We start from the raw sequence: 21279 nt of genomic DNA, 5'->3' as shown, positions 1-21279 counted from the left end.
TCGCAGATGAACAGGAGGGAACTGGTGAGTGTTCACGCCTGAGGTGGAGCGGGCAGGATATTGGACGGTGTCATGCAGATTGCGAATGCGGACAAACGGGGTAACGACCGGCGTACTTTTGTAGGATGGAACGGAGGACGGCAGCAGAGACGCAAGACGCGAGATACGCAGTCGCAGGCACAACCTACCCAACAAAGCGAATGAGTCGAGAGGCAGGCGCAGCGCAGCGGAAGGACGACAAAATTGAACGGACGAGGACAAGGCTTGAGATAGAGATGATAGCAACAACAAGAAGGACAAGAGCAAGGACAGGCCCAGATGCCGTTGGTTGACGGAAAGTAACTCTGTATTATTACTTTACCTTCCGGGTCGGTGTTCCAGTTAAGCCTCAGCAGTTGAAACTAGCACCACTGCACGGGGGGTGGCGCTGGCGACCGGGGGGGATCCCTAGGACTTCTCTTGCACGAGCAACAGCCGTCCAGGGCATGTCCACGATTGGCCGCCCACGGGGACAAGATCAACCAGACAAACGAACTACAGGTGACACCGTGATTCGTTTCCCGCTCGTCCATTTCCACTGCGGACAAGGCTAGACTACAACAAGGATATGGGGCTGCCGCACCTCCAGTGCGTTTTTTAGGACGGAGTAACTCCGAGAATATAGGTCTGGGGCAATCGGAATGGCAGTGTCAGTGGATCAAACAGGATGGAACCCGATGGAGTCGATAGGGCTAAGGAGGCCACTTCCTGGATTTGATATCCTCCCGTCTGTAGATGCACCATCTACGTAGCACGAAGGTCAAGCAGTCAAACAGCATGCAGCAGCCGCACGCGGGAGTGTGATGGAACTACTAGTAGCTTACCTAGATACTAGAGTGTTGGTAGTGGAAAGTATCGTTTCAGCAGCCCTTGCACCCGCAAACTCTGCTTATCATGGTTATCATATTTTGCAGTCTTGCAGTAGTGGTCGGGTTGTCGAGCCGCATGCGTCAGTTCCTCATCCCACCACTGCATATAAACCCAAACCCAGAGTACCGGGCTAACGAAGACAAGGACTAGGCAGTGTGATAACGAGGTTCGGTAGGATCAGGTGAGGCTAAGATCGGAGGCAGAGCCAGGTGGGTGTGTTGGTAGAGGATAGTAGAGGATGGTACGGGACTCGAATCGGGCGGATGGTGGATGAACATACGATGGTGAACGGCTGGTAGCCTCAAACTCTGAGCACCACTGCAGTCGAGCGGCTCAATATTTGGCGCCCGAATGGCAGTACAGAGTTATGTTTTTCCGGGTTCAGAACTGACAGACTTGAAGCCAGTAGGTGTGCCGGAGTCGGTGTTTGAGTCCACAGTCCGAAGATGTCAGATAGGCATGCGTGGGTACACATTAAGCATACCTAAAGGTTAAGGTGCCTGACCAACGATAAGGTGTTTGACTACAGGTTGAAGATGCTCTGTACAATATACTACGTACCTATCTAGTAATAATAGGCACATAGCTGTAGACAAGCCTGCGGGAGAAAAGCCAGATGCAAGCAATTGCAGACGCGGACTGCACTGCAAGCCACCGGCAGAGCTACACTGCAATTGGTGCAATCATCATCCACGGTTGCGGCGTGGCGGCGTTGCCCCGTTGCCCCGTTCTGTTGAGAAATCTGACGTCAATAATGCGGTTTCACACGGGATCTTTTTCCCCCACCACAAAACTCGACATTTGAGCACAGTTGTTGGTTGCTGTTGCTTTTAGGGGATCCCTAGGACGGACAATCCAGAGTTATCACACCCAGGAAACATCACTCTGGCAGGCCAGTTATAGACCTACCACCAGAATCCCTAACCTTTTAGCAGTACATTCAATCCTACCACCTTACCTAAGGTAGACTTGATGCTGCTAAGGCTGAAGTTCAGGCCTTGGAACAAGACACCACTTGCAGAGATACTGGGGCTGCGCCCCCGAGCCATCCTTATTGCTCATCTTCTCCCCTTTCGTTCTTTCCTCCGATCGAGATCTGCACCAATTGTGGGTTGCTGCCATAGCGTCGTTGTTTCAGAAATCTACTATGAGCCACTGCTGTGACTGCACTGTGGGAAGTTGACATCATTCCTACTCCGAGTCCACACTCGGAGTTGAGTGCCAGTGCTGCACGGATGCTGCTGGATGCTCCGCCGCCCCAGCAACCAAAATCTTGCCTACAGACCTCGAGGAACCATCCTACTGGGTAATCATCATGTGCTACCATATACTACCACAGCAGAGTGCTTCTCAAGCACCTGCGATAGTATGCCAAAGTCGGATAGCGGACAGCAAGCAAGCAGCTGCCAAATATACTAACTGTGTACAATCAGACACGAATCAACGGCCACCTGCACCTGTCAGTCTCGGTCCGTCAATCCCTGGAGTTACATGTCCGATCCCTGTGCAAAATGCTTGACTGCACCTCCTACCGCGGCACCAGCACCAGCACCAGCATCAGCATCAGCACCATCACCATCACCACTCGTACTCCGGTCCAACCAGTTTACACAGAGCGTCTGCCTCCACGGCATCGCTCTGCGCCTGGGGGATTGCGTAGTCGATATTTTTACCTTCGGCCTTTTCTACCTCCGCATGTCGCACCAGGACATCGCGGACCTTATCAAGATACCACTTGACAGCATGCTCTTAACAACCGAGAACAAGTTAGTCTGGGAGATACTCTTCAAAGCAGGCAAGAAAGAAAAAGAACCAGCTTCAAGGGAGAGCTCTGTGCATCATACCTTCAATCGAGTGCAGCTTTCCCACCCCTAAGACCCCGTTCTTGAATCCTTTCTGCGCATTCATTGCCAGCTCAACATCCTCAGTCTCGACGAACCGCCAGTATGCAATATCATGCTCCATCCAGTGATCATAATCTGCGCTTGGCTTCGGCATGCTCGCTCTCCGGTAGGTCTCGCTATCGTACGACGTCTCCAAGGCCCCTGTTGCATTGAATCGTACAATGAAGAGGAGGTTGTCGCTGAAGGTGACTGCGCTTAAAGGATAAAGCCATGTTATGTAAGCCTCTGACAACCCTTCTTGTTTGGGAGGGAGATAATGACGAGATGCACCGATCCCCTGGCGCAGATAGTACTGATCCAGCTTAAAGTCCTTGGGCAGTGTGGTTGGATGTCCAGTCTGGCAGTGGTAACATTCCTGGCTCACATACTAAGGTTACTAACATGGAGGAAGGCCTGTGGAGATGGACAAACCTGAAACCCGTCCACGAAGGTTTTCCAATTGTATTCCGTTCCAGCAACAGAACTGTTCCATGTGTGGTCATATTCCCAACCGTCTCTGGGGAATAAGGCGAACTCATCGCCGACTTCTTTCCCCGTCCGGGACATTGGCATGGGCTCGAAGTCGTCGCCGAACTGGTCTTCGAAACTCACCGCTGGAGTCTCTCGCGCGTCAAAGTTGACGAATATGAATCCCTGCGGCGTGACATGTGTGTGGATTTTGAACAATGAGTGTGCTTTGGGATCAAAGTCGGAGAGGTCAGTGTATTCCCTCGCCTTGTACAGTTCCCCGGTCGGCAAGTATGACCTGTCAACAGCATAGTCAGCCAGGACTTGGAACAAATGCAGACCCAGCAGGTTTGCCTCACCAGCCATGAAACCGGCAAGCCAGGACCGTACTCGACCCATTGGCCTTCTGTGTGACAGGATGACCTCGATGGCGACAGATGTTGTGAAAAGCATTGATGTTGCCTCCCTTGTCGCGAATGAGAATGAAACTCCATCCAAACATCTACGCAGAGATTGGGTCAGAATTAACAAATTCTAGGCATATAGAATGGTCCGGCTTATACCTCAAGAGTCAGATAATCCCCGGCCTTTTGGAATCGCGCGGTGAAGCTTGCCACATGCCACAACTACAGATCACGGGATGTCAGCCTTGTTTTCCTTGCCAGCCATCCTTCATTTTGGTACCTCGAGACACATATCGCCTCGAAACATGTAACAAGCAAGGCTGTATATACCGTAGAGAACAAAGCGCGGCGCTCAAGCTGGAAGATCTTCTCGTCGCGGTACCATCTGCAGCATCACCAATCAGGCCTGTTGAACCACACGGTGCTCCCATCACTGGAGTCCGAACCAATACCCGAATACCAGGACGACTACACTAACGTTGTCTGGTTCGGTGGACAACGACATACCTCGACGGCGCCAGGTCATGCGTCTTCCTCCCCAGATCGGCGGGTCGAACGTTCCTGTCTCGACCCTTTTGCAGATATCCGCCGTTGGAGAGGAACGTGGTACTATCGACAGTAGTCATGGTACGTATGATAAATGCGAATGTCAAACTTATCGTGGCCGGGGCTGAGAACGGGTGATGATCTGAGGGGGTGCAACGGAGGATGATGCAGGGATGACGAGCTCTTCCCAGTACAATATACGTATAACCAGAATATCACAAGAGTAGCCTCTGATATCTACAACCAAAAATTCCTCAAGATAAAAAAAGCTATCAAGAACTGACTGAAATAAAACCAAAAGCACAGGCATATATACCCCGGTTCTTATCTTCTCTCCCTTCCCTGCTTTTCGATCTATCAAATTGATAAATGTATCTATTTGATTTGCTCCGGATTGGTCAACCCCCCGACTTACTCGGACGACGGACGATATGAAGCGGAGAAGGCCGTACTTGGATGTATGCACCTATTTAGGTAGGTGGAGCTAACTGATTCATACCTCTGTACCTTAGAAGAGACTGTCTTGCCGAGGTCTCGACTGTTCCTTTGATGACGGGAATGGAAATGCATCTGGGATTTCGGGTATTATGTCCCCGTTCTCGACTCGTCTCACTGACGGGAGACGAACCGATGGTCCCTTCGGTGCACGAGGCGCGTGGCCACCATCGACCACTTGCAACCTAGAGCCGTCATGAGGCAAAGGGTGTCGTCCGCCTTGTTCGCAAAGCAACGGGTGTCTGTCTGGCTGCAGTGTTGTCCGTTGGTATCTTGTTGCTTCGTCGAGGTTGTCGCCTGCGGGTACAGGAGGTCAGAAGTAGGGACCAAGCGAGAACAGACCTGAAGTTATCAGGCGCCTGTCGGACTCCTGAAACTTCTTGAGCTTCGAAGGCGACGGGCTTCGAACCCAGCCATTGTTCACTTCCAGTTTTCGGGGGTTGGACTTGATGACATCTCAGCCTCGGCTTTCCGTAGAATCGTCCCCAAGGATGTCAAGATGGGTGCCTGGTATGGTGACCAGTGATGAACTGCCTGAACGTATCAATATGGAGGGAAAAGAGTAAGCGAGAAGTTCTCTGAAACAGGATAAAGCAAGGCGCTTTGAACAATTGCAGTTGTAACATGGGGAGAACGACGCAAAGTGAAGCGCAGCCAGGGCGACAGTGATACCCTGAGAGCGTGGTTAGGCAGTCATAGATTGGATTCAACGAGGGTCTTTCAGCGTTGGAATGTTGGATGTTGGGAAAAGGGGGAAGCAAATGGAAAATGACTTCTCCGACACCGGCTACAGAGTCGCGAGCTCTGCGTAGTCGTCCTCTACGGCCAGAACAATATCGTGCGTGCATAGAGGTCGTGCTGAAAGATTGCCATTGCCGCCTGGAAAAAAGTGGAATCTAACGGAACGATATCTCTCGTTGAGAGAGGGATGAACAGCGAAATAACCACAGCCACTTGGTGAGAACATGAGTTAGGGATCGCCATGAACAGAGATGAATTTTGAAATAATTCATTGAGCTCGTCTGCTTGAACCGTGCAACAGAACTCCCGTCAACTGTGCCGAACCATGTGCAAGCAGCTGATTTTGACGTATGACCTTGTCCATCTTGCGATGGGTGCGAGGACGCAAACTCCTTCGCAGCCAGGAGAAGCCCCCAATCCTTTTGAAGGCATCGATGGCAAAAAAAGCTGTCTCCTGCTTTCAACCTCAAATCAGACTTTGACTGTGACTCTACTCGTCATCCTCCTCGCCCTCGACCGCGTTCAGGGCAATGCGGTCCAGATCTCGGGCACCAGCCTGGGTGATTCTTCGGCCTCCCTTTAGGCTGGGAGCCTCCTCATCCTCATCAACCTTCTCCACAATTCCCAGGGTCTCGAGAGCCTGGACAACCTTTCGGTCCACTGAGCCGGAGGCGTTGACATGGTGCGAGGGTCTTGAGCCGCGGTTCTTTGTGCTGCCGTGGACTTTTCGCAGACGGCCTACACCGACGGACTTTCGGAGGTAAATGTGTCGGGCAACAGCGGCAGCTCGGACGTAGAACCAGTCGGCGGATTGAGGGGGAAGTTCGTTGGAGTGGGAGGTCTTGACGGTATCGACCCAACCTGTTTTTGACACCCAGTTAGTCTCGCCGTTTATCATTCGCCAGTCGCCATTCGCCATTCGCGCCTCTCCCATCCGTGCGTATACAGCTTCTTCTGCCGACAACACATACTGCGCGGGCGCAAGATTGCTTTCGTCGGACCAGAGAATGGTGCTGGAGATCGGGGGATGTCTAACCTGGTATCGGAAGCTTTCCCTGCTTCTTCAAGAACTCGGCGTACGCATTGATGAACTTTTGCGCCTGTAGACACCGGACGTCAGTATATATTTTCCCAAGTCGACCATTGTCGAGGAGCCCCAGGCTGCCTTCGGCGTGCTTCCTCCTCCTGCTTCCACAGATCCAGATCCGCCGTCTTCTTCGAGGGGGTTTCGGTCGCACTCACATCGACATCGCGAACGGTAACACCACCCATGATTGCGACGGAGGAGACGAATTGGTCTCTGCAATCAAGTCTGTGGTTTATGAAAAGGAGTGTAGGCGGCGTGAAAAGGGCGTTGGTCGATTGAAAGCGTCGTCCTCAAAATGCAGTTGTCGAGGATCCTGGCTGGTCAATTTTGTGTGCTGCTTGCCAAGAGTTCAGGTCTTGGCGACGTGGCTTTTCGCGCAAAGTGCAGCTTGAACCAGGACAGAAAATGGTGCGGTCAGACATAAGGTGATATCGGAGCAATAGCGGCATATTTGGTCTACCAGTACATTTCGGTCGCCACTTATTCTGTCTGACACTTGGTAATAAGGTCCAGACGCCCTCCACCGACTTCCATCCTTCCTCCATGTTTACAGATTTCTTTAGTACTTCACACATCTAATTTGTGTACTTAGATCAGAATATGCGGCCGTTCGTTACAAGATTGAGAGGAGAGCGAGTACGTGATGGCTGGCGAAGCAGTCAAGTCTTCATCGTTCAAAGGCTCAGTGCCGCGATACCACAGCCGAGGACTCCTACATGAAGAGACGCCCTCCTGTTTTCCAGTGTCAGCGACGCCTTTTTGCGGTAGCAATGACTTACAATGTATTCAGCGTTGCCCACCAATTCAGGAGATCATGCGTTTGATAGCTCTCGACCGTCCCCGCCCGGGCATCAAATTTGGCGTCGTCTTCCTCTCCCCTTGTGGCAGCAGTGGCTCGGCGAGTTAGCTCGCCGTTTGTGCATTTCATGGCCGTGAACGTGAACGGCACAATGGATAAGCATAGTCCGGTAGCGGCCAAGAAGAGTCGCCTCTGACGTGTTGCTGCAACTGGCAGGTTTCGGAAGGCAAAGAGAAAGGATGCACTGGCCAGCAAGGCGGCCACTGGACCAGCTTTCTTGCCAATGTTATAAACGTGCTGCCACTGGCGGGCCAGATGCGATGCCTTTGTTACTGGCTTCTCCGAGGCAGCGCTCGTCAGAGATGCCGCATTAGGGGCGTTTGCTGGAGGAGGCAATGGGGAAGGCGGCGAAGACAGCAACAGCGTCGGCACAGTGATGTAGGAGATTCCCAGATTGGCCCCAAGGAATATGGCTGAAAAGGTGAGCCCGAGGGTGCCAGCAACAGTGGTATAATTGAAGCTTGGAGCCATCTCGATGGGACTGGGATGACCAGACAATTTTCCTGGACTATATGCTGTTCCAGACCCTGGTGATGCTCAACGGTTTCTGACTCGTGGAGATGTCGATGGGTATGTGCAGGGTTTATTCAGGCGCAAATACCAAAAAAAGGAGAGCCTCACGTCGAAATGGGACGATCGCTGAAGCTCTAGGCTGCCATGAATTGTCAGTTGCAGATAGTAGACAAGAAAGGAGCTGTCACGTGGAAAAGACTTTCCCGTGTGGATTCGGATGGGGGGCCTTTGCCTCTGCCTCTGAGAGCACGTACCTGGTATCTAGGTAGCAAAGCATTATGACCTTGCCTTGTCGGGAGTTTGATGGGATACACACACGGTGTTTATACAGGTGCTCGTTCAGGTAGGGACTTGTTTACTCTAGCTTCTACCACGAAACTGCGTGGCGGTCAGATAGGCCCCTGGACGTCCATATAGAGAAGGCAAGGCTCATGCAGACTCTATATGCTCGATCAAATCGAATACCGAGCAGCTGCAGCCTTGCTCAACCGATGTTTCTCGACCGCTGATGAATAGGCTGTTCCCTGGACGCAGGCTGTATCTCATGCTGTCCTGTAAACCGATCTTTCATCATTCACTCAATCGTCGCAGCCTGATCTCCTGCCACCCTCAACAGAGCACTCTTCCAAGACCGAAGTCCTGTAAAATATTTTGTCTCATTGTCCTCCTGGCAGGTATATGGAAGCTTGTTAAGCAAAGAAAGCAGAGGATGGCGGGGAAACCCAGAAACAACGAGATTTTAGAAGTCTTAATTGTTCAGTAACTGGTAATCTCTTGCCATCCACCTACCTGTAGCAATGGCATGCTAGCAGCCGAAGATGACTTGCTGCCCACGTTAATCAGCGTAGTGAGAGTCTGTGGACATTCTCTGTGGTGAAGGTATTATTAGTAGGTAGGCATCTTTAGTTGTCTAGTTGTATAGTCAGGAGCTCAGTTGACGTCGGGCGAGCAGCTGCTGCTGATTGGCCCATATGGTTACTAGATGCACACTGTTGTATGAGAACCAGATCCCTCCACAACTGAGGACAACCTGTCTGTTATCGCACAACGGTCAATTCTAGACTCTCACCACCATCTCTTGTCTTGTCTCAAAGTCATCGACGCTGTGAGACACCTCTCGGACTCGACATGGATGTTGTGATGCTCCAATTACATTAATAACAACCTCGCACACAGTCGCCTCTTCCCTCCCCCTCTCGGAACCACTGACCGCCTCAAAATTCACGATCCCGCGCGTCCACTACCATCCTAGGTCGTGAAGACACTATCCTCTCCCGCGCCTTTTTCACCTCCAGACAATTGCAAGATGTCACAGTCATATCCTCAGCCCGGAGTACCGGGACAGGACGGGTACGGTCAACCACCAGTTGTAGGACAACCAGTCGAAGGCTACGAGACAGGACCTGCGCCCGCAACATCACCTGTGCCCACTACGACTGCAGCACAAGCTCATGGAGGGCGGAAGAAGCGAGCATATGCTGGACAGGCATATGAGTTCGGCGCTGGGGCCAATGCTGCTCTGGGAGGTCAGCAACAAGCTGGTGGTGCATACCCTGGGTACTCCGCGCAACAAGACGCAGCTGGCTTACCCCAAGGAGGATATCAGCAGAATCCTGTCGCGGTTCAGCCTGGCGTGACTCCTTTATACCCCAGTCAGGATCCTGCGACCGTGGGCGGTTATCAACCTCCGGCCCAGGGATACCCTGCAGGTGGTGTACCAGCTTTGACACAACAGTTTGGTCAAGTCGATATCAATCCAAAGCCACCTATCGCAGCAGCGCCTCAGCAACAGACACGAGCCCCAGTGTTGAATCAGCTGTATCCCACAGACTTGTCGAACCAGCCTCTCAATGTTGCGGAACTGGACTATCCACCGCCTCCAGCCATCCTTCCTCCTAATGTATGTATTGCTCGCGCTGTCCTCCAAAGGTGCTAACCGTTGCAACAGACGAGCGTTACGCCCTCACCCTATGCCAACTGTCCTCCCAAATACGTCCGATCAACCCTGAACGCTGTTCCGACAACGCATTCGCTTCTCAAAAAGTCTAAACTGCCGTTCGCGCTTGTCATACAACCATACACTTCTCTACACGATGTGGAGGACCCTGTGCCGATTGTGCCTGACCAGGTCATATCTCGTTGCAGACGTTGTCGATCATACATCAACCCGTTCGTGACATTTTTGGACCATGGCCATCGATGGAGATGTAACATGTGCAATCTCACCAACGATGTGCCTCAGGCCTTTGATTGGGATGCGGCAACGCAAAAAAGTCTTGACAGATGGCAGAGACCGGACTTAAACCACGCCGTGGTTGAGTTTATCGCCCCTCAGGAATACATGGTTCGACCTCCCCAACCGCTTGTCTATCTTTTCCTCTTGGATGTGAGTTACGCTGCGGTGACCAGCGGACTACTGGCGACGACAGCTCGATGCATTCGCGAGAGTCTGGACCGGATCCCGAACGCGGATCGGCGCACACGACTTGGCTTCATCGCTGTGGATTCAAGCCTTCACTTCTTCAACATTCCTCGTGACGGCACCGAGAATGCTCAGACAACCATGCTTGTTGTCAGTGATCTTGAGGAAGCGTTCTTACCTACACCTGCGGACCTGCTTGTCACTCTGTCAGAATGCCGTGAAAACATCGAGAACTTCCTCGACAAACTTCAGGAGATGTTCCAAAACACGCAGAATGGTGCGTCGGCGATGGGTTCAGCGCTACGAGCAGGTCACAAACTCATAGGACCCGTCGGCGGAAAGATGACGGTGGTGACGGCTTCGCTCCCCAACATCGGGCAGGGCAAGCTTGAAATGCGCGAGGACAAAAAACTTCTTGGGACATCGAAGGAAAGCACCTTGTTGCAAACCGCAAACAGCTTCTACAAAAGCTTTGCGGTCGAATGCTCGAAGCAACAGATCTCCGTCGACATGTTCTTGTTCTCATCCCAATATCAGGATGTCGCTTCTCTCAGCAATCTGCCGAGATACACTGGTGGACAGACTTACTTTTACCCGGGTTGGAATGCTGCTCGTGAGGAGGATGCCATCAAATTCGCGAAGGAATTTTCGGATTATCTGTCTGCGGAGATTGGGCTCGAAGCAGTTCTCCGGGTCAGAGCAACGACTGGCCTGAGAATGAGCACTTTCTATGGCAATTTCTTCAATCGCAGTTCCGATCTCTGCGCCTTTCCGGCGTTCCCACGAGACCAAAGCTACGTGGTGGAAGTGGCAATCGACGAGACGATCACCAAACCTGTGGTTTGCATGCAGACAGCGGTTTTGCACACGACCTGTAACGGTGAGCGACGTATTCGGGTTATGACACTGGCGCTACCGACCACGCAACAGTTGGCGGACGTTTACGCCTCCGCGGACCAGCAAGCCATCACAGCGTATTTCAGCCATAAAGCTGTTGAGCGCGTCTTGAGCAGTGGCCTGGACAGTGCGCGTGACATGATCCAGAGCAAACTGATTGAACTACTCGCCACCTACAAGAAAGAGCTTGCCGGCGGTAGCATGGGAGGCGGTGGTCTCCAATTCCCAGCAAATCTTCGTGCTCTCCCGGTCTTGTTCCTCGCCTTGACCAAGCATTTGGGCCTAAGGCGGTCGTCACAAATACCCAGCGACATGCGTTCGGCGGCACTATGTCTACTGTCCACCCTACCTCTGCCGCTGCTGATACAGTACATCTATCCGAAGATGTTTTCCTTGCACGACATGCCGGATGATGCAGGAACGGTTGATGAGAAGACGGGCGAGATCATCCTTCCACCACCCCTCAATCTTTCGTCTGAGCGAATTGTACCTTACGGACTGTACCTGATCGACGATGGTCAAACGCAGTTCCTTTGGGTAGGCCGCGATGCCGTTCCACAACTGGTCATGGATGTGTTCGGGCTGGCGGACAAGAGCCAGTTGAAGGTCGGAAAGCAACGACTGCCAGAATTGGACAATGATTTCAGCGAGAGACTCAGAGCGGTTGTCTTTAAAAGTCGGGATCACCGGTCAAAAGGCGTGGGCAGTATTGTTGTGCCGCACCTCTATGTGGTGAAAGAGGATGGCGAACCGGGATTGAGACTATGGGCACAGACGATGCTTGTGGAAGACAGAGCAGATCAAGGGGTCAGCCTTCAACAGTGGATGGGAACGCTGCGCGAAAAGGTACAGTAACGAGCGAAGCCTGAGACCGTCGAGCAATGGTTCGCTAACACGATATGGCAGGTCATGCAATAGGTCGTCCAGCAATAGAAGGATTGCCATAGAACGAATGCCAGATGACCCAAAATATGTGCAACCAGCAGCCTGATCCGAGCTCTCTTTCTGCAAACCCATGTAATCTTCGTAAAACTCCCTCTGGACTGTCCGATCCGATGGTGAGGCTATGGCATGCGTCTCGCTCGGTCTGCGTCAGCTATTTTGAGGACGCCCTAGTTCTGAAGCTCTTGCGGCGGAGCGAAGATGAAACACTGATCCGACTGATTCAAACGCAAGCGCACCGGCGGCAGGGACTCGGAGCTGTCAGAGAGAGCTAAGGACTGGCCCCAGCAGAAGCAAGAGAGAGGAATGGCCCAGAGAGCTTAGCAAAACCCTGGCCACGGACAGAGCCTAAAAGGAGCCCTGCAACTACCAGGTAGCACGACGCGTAGCGCAGGCAAGGCGGGCGGCTATCCATCCCAGCGGTCTCCAATTCGGTCGCAGTGTGAAATAGCATCCTCGATCCCTGGTGCAAGTCGAAGGTCACATCTCATCCTCAACTTCCAAGTGTCTCTCGTCCAACAGCTGCAGTGGATGGTTGTGTCCCACACTGATCACGTCGGGGACTAGACCTCGTGAAATCTGGTTCTTCGTTCGAACAACCTCAACTCCAAGCCTCTCACTGACGACTATTACTTCTTCTTCTTCTTCTTCTTCCTTCGCTATCCCTCATCCTTGTTGGCCTGTGCTACGTATCTCTCTCGTCCCCTTTACTACTCCGCAGCCTCCATCTCTAGCGTACCCCACCTGCGGCGACCAGATCACCGTCTCCTGAAGGTCTTACCGTCACGGACGTCGGACGTTGGACGTGCGCACCATCGCGGGTGAGAGAAGGGTCAAGCACAGTCAAGGTAAGCCTGGCCCTGTCGTCTGTCGCAGATGGCAAGGAATGTGGAATTTGCGGCCAGCATCAGTACTAATGCGACATCTGGTAGCAACATTGACCGAATTCCTCCCTACTCCTCCACCTTCCGATTGTACCGTCAACACAAATACAGACCATCTCCAATCGCTTTAAAGCGTCCGCCTATCCTGCTTGTCATTTCGCGCGGAGGCCGGCCTATTGCAAAAGACATATCATACAGCTGCAGACGAAGCAGTGAAAACTCGACACCAGGAACACCCAGCCCAAGAGTTTTGGCCACTTTCCACTACCGATCTAGAACATCCTTCCCTTCTTCCAGGCCAAGATTGGACTTCTGAGGTGATCATTGCTCGACAATAAGAGCACCCTCTTCCTGACCTTGGTGGACGTGCACCCTTGCATACTTGATCGACGCTTGACAAGGAATACGAACTGGCTCTCGTGATCGGTTACCGAAGCTAAGGCCCCTCAGAGAAACTCGAGAGAGGATAAGATGGGACAACCACAACAACAAGCCGCTTCGTCGGGAGGCTCAAGAAAGATTTCGTTCAATGTCTCAGACCAATATGACATTCAGGATGTCATTGGCGAAGGCGCATATGGCGTTGTCTGGTAAGCACCCGCACTCCTTGTCACGCGTTTGGTACCTTCACTGACAAGTCCTATAGTTCAGCCTTGCATAAGCCGTCCGGCCAGAAAGTAGCGATCAAGAAGATCACTCCATTCGACCATTCCATGTTCTGTTTACGCACGTTACGAGAAATGAAACTGCTACGATACTTCAATCACGAAAACATCATCTCCATTCTCGATATCCAAAAGCCACGAAATTATGAATCCTTCACAGAGGTCTATCTGATTCAGGTTGGTCAATTCTATGGGCCGGTCATCGTGGCTACTAAACCATTTCCCAGGAACTGATGGAGACCGATATGCACCGCGTCATCAGAACTCAAGACCTCTCGGATGACCATTGCCAGTATTTCATCTATCAGACTCTCCGTGCTCTCAAGGCCATGCATTCTGCAAATGTCTTGCACCGCGACTTGAAACCTTCGAATCTTCTGCTCAATGCGAATTGCGACCTCAAAGTCTGCGACTTTGGGCTGGCCAGATCCGCCGCGTCTGCAGACGACAACTCGGGCTTCATGACTGAATACGTGGCGACCAGATGGTATCGTGCCCCGGAAATCATGCTCACGTTCAAGGAATACACCAAAGCTATCGATGTGTGGAGCGTCGGTTGCATTCTTGCAGAGATGTTGAGCGGCAAACCACTATTCCCGGGCAAAGATTGTAAGTGTGAATGACTGGGGTATTGCTAGGGTTTTTCAGGGCTTCACTGACCTGTTGACTAGACCATCATCAACTTACGCTGATCCTGGATGTCCTCGGCACTCCCACCATGGAAGACTACTACGGCATCAAGTCTCGACGGGCCCGCGAGTATATCCGATCGCTTCCGTTCAAGAAGAAGATCCCCCTCAAGGCTTTGTTCCCCAAGACATCCGATCTCGCGTTAGACCTCCTCGAAAAATTGCTCGCCTTCAACCCGGTCAAGCGTATCACAGTCGAAGACGCCCTCAAGCACCCGTACCTGGAACCCTACCACGATCCCGATGACGAACCCACAGCCGAACCGATCCCGGAGGAGTTCTTTGACTTTGATCGTAACAAGGATCAATTGAGCAAGGAGGAACTGAAAGCCTTGATTTGGAATGAGATCATGAGATGATTCAGCGAGTTTGGCTGATTTGTTAGCAACGACAAGATGACGAGACGGCAGCCCCTGTTGCTCACGATATGGGAAAGGAAAGACTCTCTTGGACAACGGATTACATTGAGGCTTTCATTGTATCCATTTCATAACTCGCCCGCACTTGAGCAAGATGATCCGCCAGCATGGAGAACTCCAACCTGTGCTGCAGCACGAATGAATAGGGCTATGAATGAGATAGAAACATGCCACCGTATTCCGGAGCATCGACTACCCCTGATGATCCTTCCAAGGCTGATGTTGTTACTAATCCAGAACCTGTCCAAGAGATTCGAAAGGATATATTCAAAAAGCGTATAGTCCGTGAGAAATGTGTATTCGCTCCAGGGGGCATCATCCGAGTTACCGTCCCACCGAATCCCCTCGACCGGAAGAAACACTGCCTGCCGTGGACAGAGAAATGTTATGCCGAGCCTCAACATCCAGCAGGCTCTTTCCTGCCAGTTCTGTCCACTATTCGTCAATAAACTTCAGGTTCGCAGCCTCCCTGATATAAAGAACCCCCCAGAGTGGCCCGGGCACCGTTCCCACGACCTGACTTGCTCCAACAAATACTGTGGAGTGAGAAATGGGCCTCCCTAGCCCCTAGCCCGCCCGATTCCAGATTTGCAGGTGTGCACTCCAGAGCGTAGAAAAGCGCTATGTACTGTGTACAGAATATCATTATTATTGACGAGGAAAGGGAGCTTTCGGCCCTCCCTAATTCGCCCACTCCACAATCCATTTTATATAGTTTGGTGTGGTGCCAAACCAACAAAAAGTCAAAAACCGTTTGTCGTCACCAATAGGGTTCGAACCTATGCCCCCGAAGGGATGTGATACCTGGGCAATTCAAGTCACACGCCTTAACCACTCGGCCATAGTGACAAGTGACGCATTTTGCAACGCATTTCCAGTCAATTTTTCGGGCTGTCTAGCTTATGAACATTGTTAAACAATTTGATCTTCCTGACCCCTATCATTGAAATGATGAGATACGCTTAACTACCTTATTTGTTCTATGGCCTGGAGCTTCAGACTCGCCTTCCCACGAAGGCTAGTCAGGAGGCATAATGAACGGGAACCTTTCACAGTAAACGCACTTCTGTCTTCAATAATATGCATTTATGCTACGCAGATACAAGATCCCAAGTCTCAGGAGACATTCTCCTTGGAAATGAATGCCATCTACTGATCGTCGATAACATGCAAATACTGACTGGCCTCCTTCTTTTCTCGTTCGGTGGCGGGCGGCAAGTCGTAATAACTGCTGCTGCGATAGTCTTGCAGGTAATGGTAGGTGAGATCCTTGAGGTCGGTGGGCTCGATGTTGAGATCCTTGAAGGTCTTTGCCGACTTGTCGATGAACTGGTCGATGCATTCTTGCTCCAGTTGGTCGGCCGACATGACTTTCCACCAGACGAGTTTGTTGAGATAGTAGACGATAGGTTTGAGGAGGGCCTTGGGCATATTGATGTGTCTGCGCTTTTTGATGATCTCCTTGTCGACGATCTCGGCGATCTCGGCCAAGCTGTAGTTCGTGGGGCCGTATAGCTCGAAGGTTTCTCCTGCAGTTGTGTCATCATACCCGATCCTCTCCAGAGCCATTCCAACATCGATGACCTAAAACGCTGGGTTAGAGAGATCCATTTGGGACTTTTCCGGAGGACAGGGGAAGACCTACATGAACCGGCCAGAACCGTTCTTGCATGTTGTTGACAGTGAAGAGGTTGGTTACTCTTGCCAGACGGTGTAGTAGGTTGTCTTCAAAGCCGAAGCAGGGAGCGGGTCGGACGATTGTCGTTTCAGGAAACAGCTGTCTGGCGACTTGCTCTCCTTGAGCCTAATCATTTTTGGTCAGCCCTGACAAAGTCCCATTTTCTTTATATGCTATAGTATGTGGGAGTCCCTCCTCACCTTTGTCCTAAAGAACTCCGAGGTCGAATTGGGGTCGGCATTGTAGGAAGAAACGTGAATGAAGCGATCGACGTCGTATTTGGCGCATGCCTCCGCTATCCTCTCGACACTTTCGACGTTGCTGTCAAACAGGCTGAAGTTCTTGGTCGGATAGTTTCTACCGATCAGGTTGAACACTATGTCGGAATGCCGCACGCTCTCCTCAATGGACTGGGTGTTGCGCAGATCGAACTCCATGAACGACACTCTTCCCAGATCCCCGGAGACCTTGAGAAAGCGTTTGGCCATGTCATCTCGGTACGGGATCACCACTTGGTTTCCCCGTCGTGCGAGTCGGTTGACAATGTATCTGCCCAGGAAGCCATACGCTCCAAACACCGTCACTGTGTGTCCACCGAGCGATGATCTTCCTCCTTGTAGTCTGATGATCGGTTTGCCGGTCCGGGTGATCGCAATGTCTTGGAGATTCCGGCGTTGGACGACGACTGTCTTCGTTCGTGACGCTCGAGCTGCGCGGAGCGCGAGCGTGGTGGGTTGGCTGCACTGCATCTTCAATGGCGAGACAAGGACGGCCCGGCACGACACCTGGGAAAGTCACCCCTCCGCAGGCAGATAGGAGGAGAGAAATCGGGCGTTCGTCTCACAAAGACGGAGGCGGTAACCTTGCCCTTCGTGTGTGGAGGGAAGACTGGCGGGAAGTGAGTTCAACGTGATCGCTGCGGTGCAGCTCGACAATGGCGTCGATGTCGAGAGCTCCGGGTCCAGCACCTTTGGAGAAGGTCTTGGCAAGGTTGATAGAGCTCGCCGCTTCTTGGGAGCCACAGCCTTGTCAAAAAAAGCGGCGCTGATCTGTCTCTGTAGGGGAAAGTGGCTGCTCCACAATCTCGAATTGCACCAATTGTCACGCTCTATTTCAAATCCAGATTTGATCAGAGACGATGTGATGAACTACATACTGACCATGATTGAGGTCCCGTCAGCCTCAGAGCGTGAACTTCAAGTCTCTTCTTCATATGCAGCTTCGGTTCTCGCAATATCTGGCCGTCAGAGCGCTGAATGCATACAACTGCGAAAGAAAGACCCACGGGGATTTCGATGTTTTGATTGCTGAAACACAGTCGGCCTCGAAGAAAGGAAAACCATCATCACTACGGACTACACGATCATCTACCTCACATTTTACAGGCTATATGCTGTCAACTGGATCGGCTTGAGCATCCCTTCCTCTCATTCACGTCACATTGTTGCTCGAGCATGTCGGATGGTCGAAATCACCTACAGAATCTTTCATCATTTTCTTGCATCTCTCATTTCATGCAAAAGGCGGTGATTGTTGGAAAATAGCACAGACCGCAGTCAATCCAACATGGTAATCCAGCCTGAGTAAGTATAGCTTGTATGTCGACCGGCTCCTCATCTTTCTTTGTCCCTACTACAGACAAACAGGTGATTCTGGTCGCCCAAAGTGGAGTCGTTTTGGTCCAGTCTGTTCTGGGAAGGTGGTCGCCGATATCCGCAAGAACATCAGGCAGGTACCAGTCACTGGGAACACTGAGGGACTGTCCTCGGTATGCCTTCACTGACCACTTAGCCTTGCGGGTTGGTCATGTTGTATCATTTCATCGGCTTCTATTGTGTCTTTTCGTCCTGCTACATCGCAACTCTGTTTCCTTCCCAGACCTACACCTGGCCATGGGACGAGATGCCGCGTGTTTGACTTGTCGCTCGCGGAAGGTTAGATGCGACCGTCTTCTCCCCCGCTGCTCCACATGCACCAGACTCAATCGCGAATGCACCACCTCGACAAAGCCTTGCGAGGTCACCTGGCTCCATCCCCACCTTGGTGCAAGGTCTCTGCAGGACGATGATCTTGTCTCCGAGCGTACGCAGCAACAGCCTGGTGCTAAAGGCCGTCCCTTACTTACGGGTAAGCTTGCCATCTTCCGCCGCCTGTGACTGTGGCCTTCGGATGTGATCTGATATTTGAACTTTAGACCTTGAGCGAGCTCGACACATAGCTACACTCCTGTCTTCAACCCAAGATAGCACCGTCGAGGAGTTGTTGACCGATTTGGACACGCGGTTGCGAGATCTCGAAAGCAACGACGTGATCAGTCTTGGTCCTTTTGGGGTGTTTCGACCCAATGATGCAGTCACTGATGAACGCCTTGGCGACGATGCTTCGGAGAGCCAGCTCCAGATTACTCCTTCAACAAGTCCAATATGCGAAGCCGCCGCCATGATTGGCGACTTCGATCTTACGTACCCAGCGTCCGATCTGAGTGAGTCGCAACTGCTACCTCCTTTTGCCGACGATCAGTTGTCTATTTTCGGCCCCAGTGAGATTGATTGGAACGACTTCCACGTTGATCTGGGGACGGACCCGACCTGCTCAGAAACCATTTCTATGACGAAAGGAATTTCATCCAGTCTTCCCATCGCAATGTCATTAACGTACAGCTTCGACGTCCATGACCTTGACTTCCCTACCATTAGACTTCTCCTTGATCGCTATCAGCATACACTGGTCCCGTACCTTGTTCCTGCTCGAGTATACACGAAGTCTCCGTGGGAGGCACTGCATATACCTAAGGTTCATGAGACGTTGGGAGAAGTCATATTGAGAGGGGATGCTGGGAACGCAAAATTATGTCTTTTCTTTGCAGTTCTTGGGGCAAGTGCATTCCATCTTGATGTCCTCCGCACTTCGACATCCGAGGTCACTCCTCCTTGGAGAGTTATTGGCGATAGTTACCGGGCACGCGCAAAGGCTCGACTCAAGATATCACTTCAGAGCCTGTCCCGAGAGAGAAAAGAAGACGAAGAAGATTATAAGGATGTGCTTCTTGCGCTGTTGAGCATGGTGACAGTGTGTGTAAGTTGCCACTGAAGCTCAAATGTCTGACCCGCTCATAACTAATCAACCGTCTTTTCGGCTCAGGTCGTCAGTGGAGACATGGATGAGGCTTATGCATATCTACACGACGTTGAGCATCTGATTGCTCTCTATGGAGTGGACAAAATCCGCCAGTCGGCAGACGTGCAAATGCTGTACAGCACTTATCTGTACTTGCGCACATTACAGGCCAGCGTCAGCAGTTTCAGTGGTCAGGGTCAGGCGGGCGCAAGGTCGATCAAAGAACCCCCAGAAAGACCAGATGGAACCGGATCTGCCATCACTGTTACGCTTAAGAAACACAACAATAATCTTTGGTCAAGCCTGCTTCACGTCGATGGGCAAAGCAATGCATCTATGGCCACGGCGACCGAGCTTCCTTGCCACATTTGCGGGCGAAACACATCCATATTCGAGCAGATATACTCGCTGCCTGAGTCCCTGTTTCAGCTGATCTCTCGCGTCACAGAACTCGCGCAGAGGATGGAAGAGCTCAGACGCAACGAATACAAGACATCAATCACCGGTCGTGATCCGCTTTCCGATGAAGTCGCTCAGCTGGAAACCGACGTCTGCGGTTGGAAGAACGAGGTCCCAAACCCCGAACACGGGCACGTTCCACTACAGTGTCCCAACTGCATGTCGAACGTGACGTGTGATTCGGGACCAGATTGCATCGGAAATCCCTCCCGCACGTCCCTGTTATACCACTTTAGAGAAGCAATGCATTCGGCTCTACTGATTTATTTCTACCGGTGTGTCCGAAGGATAGATACACACATTCTGCAGCACTTTGTGATCAAGACGATTGAGCATCTATCACGGTACGGTGAACGAAAACGGGAATCGAATGATCCTTCATCGAACCTCTGCTGGCCAGGGTTCATTGCCGGTTGTGAGGCACTAGACACCAACACTCGGGAGCTGTTTTCTGCCTGGTTCAGCAGAGAGACGGCCCTAACTGGCATCCGCATGTTCGAGGTTGCAGGTCAAGCAGTCAAGCAGGTATGGGAGGCACGCGACTTGAAGAAGGACCGGAATCTGTCTTGGTCATACATACTCAAGGAGAACAAGACACTGGATAAACTGGTCCTCAGCTGAAAACAATCCAGAAATGCCTTGTCATGGGCTGCTCCTGCTTGGAAATCCCAGTCCCTAGCAATGCTCGGATTAAAGTCACAACTGCATATCTCGTGCACTGGAGCGACACTGGAAGGGTCCTGCAAGTGACATTGGTTGATTGACTCATCAATATCGACCAAGTGCGGTCACAGTCCCTTGTTATTGAAGGTACGGTTGGAATTCAGCATACAAGCTATCCTACACGCAGGCGTTAGCAAACATTGTGTGACCGTGTACTGGAAAGCAACGGAACCAGCCAGAATGGATATGATAGATACCAGGTCGCTAGTCATCTCAAAGGTGAAACTAGCAGCCTCGTCATTGGCAAACACCCTTTCCCGCCCAGAAGCCGGCAGAGTTAGGGTTATCAAGCGGTCGATTTTATTCGTCGATGACTGGACTTCGGCAGTACATTCTACTGCGGAGTTTTCTTTCCTATCAGCGGCACCGTCCTCGAGTCGGGATGTATGTGGAGAAAAGACAATCAGAACTTGAAAGACGATACTGGTTCCGCTAGCAACCGGACAAGAATGGCAATGCAACAGCTGGAATTACACCAG

The 21279-nt window shown here is 51.7% G+C and overlaps 7 protein-coding genes across 7 annotated transcripts; 3 read left to right on the top strand and 4 right to left on the bottom strand.

Moving 5' to 3' along the window:
* Positions 1-2487: 2487 nt before the first annotated feature.
* A1O1_03062 (uncharacterized protein) lies at positions 2488-4290 on the bottom strand (the record flags this gene model as incomplete). The annotated part of the gene is made up of 7 exons (XM_007723969.1): positions 2488-2657; positions 2754-3168; positions 3225-3558; positions 3620-3762; positions 3824-3886; positions 3995-4049; positions 4172-4290. 7 exons carry the CDS (start codon positions 4288-4290, stop codon positions 2488-2490), a joined length of 1299 nt encoding a protein of 432 aa, XP_007722159.1.
* Positions 4291-5936: 1646 nt separating this feature from the next.
* Positions 5937-6365, bottom strand: A1O1_03061 (40S ribosomal protein S19; the record flags this gene model as incomplete). The annotated part of the gene is made up of 1 exon (XM_007723968.1): positions 5937-6365. The coding sequence occupies one exon, from the start codon at positions 6363-6365 to the stop codon at positions 5937-5939; it is 429 nt and encodes a 142-aa protein (XP_007722158.1).
* A 943-nt stretch (positions 6366-7308) lies between these two features.
* Positions 7309-7863, bottom strand: A1O1_03060 (uncharacterized protein; the record flags this gene model as incomplete). The annotated part of the gene is made up of 1 exon (XM_007723967.1): positions 7309-7863. The coding sequence occupies one exon, from the start codon at positions 7861-7863 to the stop codon at positions 7309-7311; it is 555 nt and encodes a 184-aa protein (XP_007722157.1).
* Positions 7864-9211: 1348 nt separating this feature from the next.
* On the top strand, positions 9212-12079 carry A1O1_03059 (protein transporter SEC24; the record flags this gene model as incomplete). Its single annotated transcript, XM_007723966.1, has 2 exons — positions 9212-9805; positions 9854-12079. 2 exons carry the CDS (start codon positions 9212-9214, stop codon positions 12077-12079), a joined length of 2820 nt encoding a protein of 939 aa, XP_007722156.1.
* A 1442-nt stretch (positions 12080-13521) lies between these two features.
* A1O1_03058 (CMGC/MAPK protein kinase) lies at positions 13522-14763 on the top strand (the record flags this gene model as incomplete). Its single annotated transcript, XM_007723965.1, has 4 exons — positions 13522-13640; positions 13697-13892; positions 13943-14324; positions 14387-14763. The coding sequence occupies 4 exons, from the start codon at positions 13522-13524 to the stop codon at positions 14761-14763; spliced, it is 1074 nt and encodes a 357-aa protein (XP_007722155.1).
* Positions 14764-15972: 1209 nt separating this feature from the next.
* Positions 15973-17250, bottom strand: A1O1_03056 (NADH-ubiquinone oxidoreductase 40 kDa subunit, mitochondrial; the record flags this gene model as incomplete). Its single annotated transcript, XM_007723964.1, has 3 exons — positions 15973-16407; positions 16469-16627; positions 16702-17250. The coding sequence occupies 3 exons, from the start codon at positions 17248-17250 to the stop codon at positions 15973-15975; spliced, it is 1143 nt and encodes a 380-aa protein (XP_007722154.1).
* Positions 17251-18393: 1143 nt separating this feature from the next.
* A1O1_03055 (uncharacterized protein) lies at positions 18394-20698 on the top strand (the record flags this gene model as incomplete). Its single annotated transcript, XM_007723963.1, has 3 exons — positions 18394-18628; positions 18696-19576; positions 19643-20698. The coding sequence occupies 3 exons, from the start codon at positions 18394-18396 to the stop codon at positions 20696-20698; spliced, it is 2172 nt and encodes a 723-aa protein (XP_007722153.1).
* Between the last annotated feature and the right edge of the window lie 581 nt (positions 20699-21279).

This window comes from Capronia coronata (assembly GCF_000585585.1).
Source record: "Capronia coronata CBS 617.96 chromosome Unknown acBCG-supercont1.2, whole genome shotgun sequence".
NCBI classification, from domain to species: Eukaryota; Fungi; Ascomycota; class Eurotiomycetes; order Chaetothyriales; family Herpotrichiellaceae; genus Capronia; species Capronia coronata.
This window is presented reverse-complemented; position numbering and strand designations above follow the sequence as displayed.